This window comes from Centruroides sculpturatus, unplaced genomic scaffold (genome assembly GCF_000671375.1).
Source record: "Centruroides sculpturatus isolate CEXI.00-Female unplaced genomic scaffold, Cexi_2.0 scaffold664, whole genome shotgun sequence".
NCBI lineage: Eukaryota > Metazoa > Arthropoda > Arachnida > Scorpiones > Buthidae > Centruroides > Centruroides sculpturatus.
In genome coordinates this window covers 219,002-226,404 of record NW_019384885.1, presented here as the reverse complement: position 1 = coordinate 226,404, position 7,403 = coordinate 219,002, and the positions used below count along the sequence as shown (strand labels likewise).

At 35.7% G+C, this 7,403-nt stretch overlaps 2 protein-coding genes and 1 pseudogene across 2 annotated transcripts in view; all 3 read right to left on the bottom strand.

The window, feature by feature from the left end:
- Positions 1-3,465: 3,465 nt before the first annotated feature.
- LOC111631104 lies at positions 3,466-4,043 on the bottom strand (annotated as a pseudogene).
- LOC111631103 lies at positions 3,949-5,193 on the bottom strand. Its single transcript, XM_023375299.1, has 3 exons — positions 4,917-5,193; positions 4,702-4,839; positions 3,949-4,613 (listed from the first exon to the last, which is right to left on the bottom strand). The coding sequence occupies exons 1-3, from the start codon at positions 5,182-5,184 to the stop codon at positions 4,108-4,110; spliced, it is 912 nt and encodes a 303-aa protein (XP_023231067.1). The 5' UTR covers positions 5,185-5,193; the 3' UTR covers positions 3,949-4,107.
- A 909-nt stretch (positions 5,194-6,102) lies between these two features.
- Positions 6,103-7,403, bottom strand: part of LOC111631097 — a 2,178-nt gene continuing 877 nt past the window's right edge. Inside the window, exons 5-7 of the mRNA XM_023375293.1 lie at positions 7,306-7,331; positions 6,798-7,119; positions 6,103-6,163 (exon numbers count right to left, since the gene is read on the bottom strand). Of these exons, the coding sequence (XP_023231061.1) occupies positions 6,144-6,163; positions 6,798-7,119; positions 7,306-7,331 (368 nt within the window). The 3' untranslated portion in view covers positions 6,103-6,143. The remainder of the gene's footprint in view (positions 6,164-6,797; positions 7,120-7,305; positions 7,332-7,403) is intronic.

Below are 7,403 nucleotides of genomic sequence, written 5' to 3'. Positions count from 1 at the left end.
TATGCCTGTGCATACATCATAATACGCGCTCACGATACTTTCGATTCGTCACTTTTCCGTCGTACAGTTCCCATTTTACAATTACGTGACTCAACCTGGTGATAACAGAGAAAAGAGACAGATAGGACGTCGATATAAGTCACAGTTATGATTTCACAGATTCCAGACAGCTTGATAGCCCGAAGGGCTCCAGGCTTTCGCCCGTGCACACTAAGTGACTTTCATTACAAGCATTTAGCTTTCCGAAGTCTATGACAACAATTGTTTGGCATTGACGGGCGCGAATTTCGTGCCAATAAGCTGCCTCGACTTGTTCGATTATGTTATCAACTCAATTTCATACTTATTTTCACATTTTCACTTCGCAGTCCTCTGTTCTTTTTCCGTTATTTACAAGTGTAGGTCATTTGATATCATTTATCACATACTTCCATGACACTCTTGTCTGTAGGCTACAACTGTCAAGAATTAACGCGATTGGCGAAGCGTAGTGACAGCGGGCCAATGGAGAGCAGGGTTCTTGTTGTGATGCGGTTTGTGCGCCAATTTTCGTACGTGCGTTAATCAAGCCGAATAGTTTGGCCGGCTATTCGGCCACCCTCTTGGCCGAATATTCGGTATTCGGCCTGAGGTTATTAGTGTTGTAACAAATATACTATTCGTTACAACACTAATTTTTAATGTTGTCACTGTATGACGTGGCATAAAGGCGTTTGTTGATTGGATGCGCGTTTGCAATCGTCGCGAGTAGAACAAACTTTTTGTTTCTAGTTGCGATTGCAGTCGCGCCGGTTTTCGAGGGGGGATTACTACTTAACGGGAACAGCCGTCGCGGTTGCAGTCGCCTGCGCGGCTAGAAATCGCATAGTGTGACCAGGGCTTAACGGGAACAGCCGTCGCGGTTGCAGTCGCCTGCGCGGCTGGAAATCGCATAGTGTGACCAGGGCTTAAGCTGCGCGGCCGCGCACTGCTCAAATTGTTGCCGCGCACGAGAATTTATATGCCGCGCAGGCGAGCATGCACACCGATTTGAATTGTTGTTTAGTTATTTCTCACTGTCTGCAACATGATTATTGCTGCGTGTATTTCGATTAAATACATTAAATCATTGACAAAAGATAATATTTCGTATAAAAGTATGTTTTAAAATGAATTTTAATCTCTACTTTATAACTAATTATTTTCATTTTTACAGGAAAAAATAAGATTATATATATATATGCTCATAAAATATTTTTGCTCAGAGAAGTATATGTTCCGCTCATCTACAAAAAAAATTAGAGGGAACATTGGATGCCGGATGAAATACAAGAAGAGTTAATTGAAATGCAACATGATAGTAACTGCAAGGATACATTCGAGACAGGAATTAATCTTAAAGATTTTTGGAGCCAAAAAGCTATTGCCCTAAAATTTCCCTTCCCTAAAATACAGTACCTAACTTTATTTTCAACCACATATTTATGCGAGCAAGGATTCTCAGTGCTTTTGATAATTAAAAATAAACATCGAAATCGGTTGGATGCCAGTGCCGACATGCATTTGCTTTGAGTAGCACTGAACCAAGAATTCGGCAGTTGGTAAACAGTATGCAGTCACAAAAATCGCACTAATATAATTAATGTAACACTTTCGCAAATAATATAATACTCTTGGTTCCGAATAATTTTCTACGTGTTTAATTTATAGAACAACCTTATAAGAACCTACATTACTGCCAAACAGCTCGTGATCCTTGGCAAGACAAAAATTTTGATAAATGGTCCCTCATCGCTAAAGGTTAAGAACCACTGTTCTAGACTATATCGGCGACAGGAAACGTTGTCTTGTAGAAGGTGAAGCCGTTTTGGATGCTGGACACATCGTATTTTGTGGATTAACTCTTAACAACAACACTGAAGTTCATGTTGTTGCTTTAGTGTTGCAAAGCAGCAGGCCGGCAAACAAGTTGCACGAAATAAAGATTTCATCAGTAGGAATACAGGCAAGTCATACTTCTTAATAATAATTAAAACATTTAATCTCAGATATTGTCATTTTAATACATCTCAATTACAAGGAGAATGCACGTGCAAAGCAGGGCTGTCTGGTATAATAAACATGCTATATACTGTAATATGTAAACATAACAGATGAGAAGTATTTAAATATTTTAAGCAGTATACACATGTTCCAATATAAAAACATAGTTTTATTTATTATAATAATGATAGTTAAAATTAGTGCCAATCTGAAGGCTGCCCTGCTGAGTCATTCTGCACTTATACAACATAGGGCAGTCCAAAGTTTGTAGCACACATTATGTTTTTTTCTTTCTTCGTTTTTTTGGTGTGTGTGTGTGTGTGTGCGCGCGCGCGCGCTTAGTACATGTCTCATATATATATACTTAAATATCTGAATGGTTTTAGAGTTGGAGTTCATACGTTAGAAGATGCAAGCTGTACAGACTTAAAAAGACAGTGGGGAAAGGTAAAAGATGATGAAGAGTCAACATATCTTCCCAAGCCTGTTGAGGAGTTTTGCCTCTAAAGAATATTCATTTGAATGATGTTGAATCAATTCATGAACAGCTGCTTAGTGGAGCACCAAACAGCTCAATTGCAAAGCACATTACTGGAAGAAAAGTTTTGCAAAAGAAAGTCATCCAGGAACAAGATGTAGCAGCTCCCAATAAAATTAAGTTATTGGAAGCAATTATTTCCATTTCTCAAACAGAAAATCTGATTGCTGAAAAATATTCCAGTATCAATTTTAGTTATAGCTGTTGCACAGAAGATTACTTGTGCATTAAAAAGTTTGCATTAAACAAGCAAGAACTTGAATTTTATGAAGATAAAGTCTGTATTGACACTAGCATTTAACATGCTTAAAAACATTGTGCAGGGTGACCCTATTTGGGATACTGAGCGAAGTTTCAGAATCTCAGGCAGTAAATGCTATTCCTTGTACACGTTTAATTCAAACAACATTGAAGATTGGACTAAAAAAATACATTCCTTATATTTTAATCCATTTACTGGAAACAAAGCTACAAGGTGTGGGTTGAGTCAGGAAAATGTTGCTCGAGAAAAACATATGAAGGATACTGGGACAAACATAGTGGAGGTTGGGTTGCTCATTTTACCCCAGCTGCCTTGGTTGGCATTGTTTTTCAACATGTCAAACCATTGCATCTTCTTGAAATAAAATGCCCTCTTCTTGCAGCAACTTCATCAGATTTGATAACAAGTAAAAAAATAAACTTTTTAACAGGTAACAACCACAATGGATACCAGCTAAAGAAGAAAAATCCATATTATGACCAGGTTCAGCTTTATTAAACATGGAAATGTGCCATTTATATGTTTACAGTAAGCATGAATCTGCTCTGATTATTCAAGTCAAGAAAGACAATGAATTTATAAATGATATGCTTGAAAGTCTGAGAAAAAAGTACTTTTTGTGTATATTGCCATTCATTGTTGAAATGTTTAATAAAAATATGTAAGTCACTGACTTTGGCATCTGTGATTTTTTTTAGGTTTATAAAATCTTTCAGTATCTAGAATTGGACTACTTAGATTTACAATACCAGTAGTAATGCACAAAATTGAATCTATCAATCCCAACCTGGTCCAATTTAATTTTATTGACAAAATTTGAGTTTTTCAGTCTTTGAATGGCGATGCTATTTGCTATTTGACTTGTTATTTGACTTGGCCGATGCTATTTGACTTGTTTCCAGTGCATGTTCATGTGTTAATTGAGTTTGTCTCCACAAAAATGGTGGTCTTATGAGGTGAATGTCTCTTTCTGCAAAGATTCATCAATGTGGAAACCTTTATCCACCATTACTGCATCAACAAATGGCTCTAGTTTATTTAACACACCATACCATTCTGTGATAGCTTTGTCAGATGCTCTTCCACCAAAAGTTTTGCTCACAAATGTAATCAGTCCTGCTGGAGGATCTTAATTGTATTGCCCCCTTTATGATGTGAGTATGTGTGGATTCTGCACCTTAGACACTTTGTTTTTTCAACTGCAAACTCAGTGCAATCTAAAATTATTCAAACATTTGTATAATTGGAAAAACTTAATGGTAAATTTTGAAGAAATTCTCTTTTGTTATATTGCACTTTTTAAAACTGCCTCCAATACAATTAATGTTTCTTTGAAATATCTTCTGCATGTACTTTCAGGAATTTTAAATAAGAGAGCTATGCAAGTGAAGGTAATGTTTAATTTTAACTTGCAAAGAGTTAGCAGTACTTTATCATGGAATGATAAAAGCCGCTGATTTTTATCAAGGGGTTCTCCAGCTTTAACAATAGCATTCAACAAGTCAAATGTTTGTATTCCAGTAAATGCATAGAGCTGTCTGTGTGTTTGAATCATGGTGCCAAGTGTAGGTTGTTCTGAACTTAACACAATATTAGGCGAAACTTCATCTGATGTGGAGGTGGTAAAAACTCTGGATTGTCCATCTTCCTCAGACATTTTGTTGACTGAGCTTAGCTCCAACGACACTTCTGCTGTTTTTAACTGTTCCCTAACTGAGCTCAGCTCCAACAACGTTCCAGCTGCTGTTAATTCTTTCTCAGCCTCATGATCAGTCCTCTTCCCAGTGTCTCCTGAAAGCAGGTAAAAAGAAACCACTTAAATAATGATAGAATATGGTTTACATATATTTAATGTTTAACAGACATTTAGCAACATTACCTGAAGCTGCTCGAGCTGCAGCACGAGCACTCCTTTTATCAACATTTGTTGAGGGTAGTGTTTTCTCTAAAGATCGTTTGGGTATGCACTGAGATGGCACTGCATCTTTTTTTAATCGGCGCCTAATGGCAACCAATCCTAATTTTAAATTGCAATAAACAATTATTAATTAAAGAAATTAAAATAAAGATACATGATGTGGAAATATAAAATACCTGGTGGTGGTGGGAAAAAATCTGTGTCATTGAAATGCTTACTGCATACCAACATTCTGTCATGAACCTTTTTACCAATGCGCAATTTAATTGCCCATTGTTTTCTTAGCTTTGAACACTTCGGGAATACATGTAAGCTTACAAGTCCAGGTAATGCTGTGGAAGTGCAGCCTACCACGCAACACATAGAGTGGCTTTTCGATTTAACCTTCGGTACTTGCATGCTCTCTTCTGCACGAGCATCACAGTTACCTGTGTTGGTAGCCATCTTGGCTGAAAAACAGCGCCCTCTGTCGGATTTGGCGCTTGCCTATTATACATTGTTTACTTTTGGATCGGTTCATTTATTACAATTTTTTTTCTTGTATTGTTCATAAGTCATATCGCGTTTTTATACAAAATAATTATTTCTAGATTTTTTTTCCTTTAAAAAAATAATTTTAGCGCAAATTTTAGTGAGGATTCGGACCAGTCCTGAGCCTCATACGATACAATATATGGCCGGATGGCCGAGCGGTCAAGGTGGCAGCCTACTGCTCTGGGGAACCCGGGTTCGAATCCGAACGGGTCGAAAAATCCCCAGGAATTTTTCGGGGGTGGTCCGTTCGGATATGTCGGGCCCCATCCCTCACCACCCGGCAGCCCCATTGTGGGCCTGGCCGAACCAATAATGGGCTTGCAAAAAGAGGCCCTCTTAGTGCCCACAGGGCAGAAAGAATTAAAAAAACGATACAATATATAAATATATATGTATTTGTTTTTTCTTCTAAACATGCCAGCGATACAATATATATATTTATATATTGTATCGCTGGCATGTTTAGAAGAAAAAACTGTTTATAGATGGACCGAAAGGGAAAGAGAGAACTGTAATTTGAACCGGAAAAGAGACAGTTGTTTAACGCTGACGTGTCGGATTGTATATTTGTCTTTAATATAGATTAAGTATCACGATATTTATTGTTAAAAAAAATATTATTTACAATATTCTCTGACTGTTTTATATACAGTGGAACCTCGCTTAACGAGCATAATTCGTTCCAGAATCTTACTCATAATGTGAAATACTCATTAAGCGAAACAATTTTTCCCATAGAAATTAATGTAAAATACGATAATGCATTCCATTCCGAAAAAAATACTCAAATATTTTATATATAACGTTTATTCAAAGAAAATTGTACAATGTGCATTGTTAAGGAGCGTGAATCATCACCGTCTTTTCTTCTAGCGCGGAATGAACCAACCTGGAATGAGAATTCGATTTGCAGAAAACAAAAAGAATCACAGATAATATGTTTGATAAACACTCCAAACGATATGCCAAATTCTTGGGCTATGTAAAGGCTATAATTAAATAATTGAAATTAATTAATTTGACTAGAGGTAGGCAGTTATGCTTCCATCTCATATTAAATTTAATAATTATAAATAGTTAATTTTTAATTCAGACATTTCTAAATTTAATTTGGAAATGGACATTAAATTTAATATGAGACGGCAGAATAACTGCCTACCTCTAGTCAAATTAATTAATTTCTAATATTTAATTATAACCTTTACAAAGCCAAATAATTTGGCATATCATTTGGCATGTTTATTATATAACAGGATATAGTTGCTGATGTTTAAAAGTAATATGTGTGAACACAAGTTTGGAAAAATATGTGATCACAAACAACACTAAGATGCTAACGAAACAAGTGCTAAACACAGACTGATGGAGCATGCACACAATTTGGGATTTTCCCTCTCCTCATCACTCGTTAAGCGAGGCAATTTTTTACAATTTGTTTTGCTCATTATGCGAGGTGCTCGTTAAGCGAGGTTCCACTGTAATTTAAAGAAAAAACATTTTAATATAAACTTTTAAAATTTTACCTTTACTATCAACTTGATATTTATTGTGAAATTCTTTCTTCATCCATTTTGGTGCAGATTTAGTGAATTTTGGTTCACTAGTTGACGTAAAATTACGATTATAACTTTCTACACTTTCATCAGTTTTCTTAAATTGCTTTTTATAACTTTCGTACGCATCACTTTTATCTTTTTTAAACTGATCAAATTTCGTGTTCCGATTTCCATCTCTGAATGATTCTCTTCTATATTCTTTTTTCCACTTAGGTTGCCTCGTATCAAATCTGTTTTCTCTTGCTTTGTTTTCAGCATCAGCAAGTAATTTTTCTAGCTTATCTAATGACTGAAAAACAATTATTATAAAAACCACAATTAATTAAACTTAACATAGCCAATATGAGAAAATTAGAATTTAAATTCAAATAATTTATATCATTATTCAAGTATGATAACTGAAAAAATTGTAAGACGTGATATACAAATATGGAATTGAATTGTATTATCGCTGCAGAGGTTGAAGTGTCGTCACTTTGGCAAATTGCATTTGATAGATAACTTATAATTACACTTAAACTCAATTATAACGAGCATTAAGGGACCAGCAAGATTTCCTTGTTATAACCATTA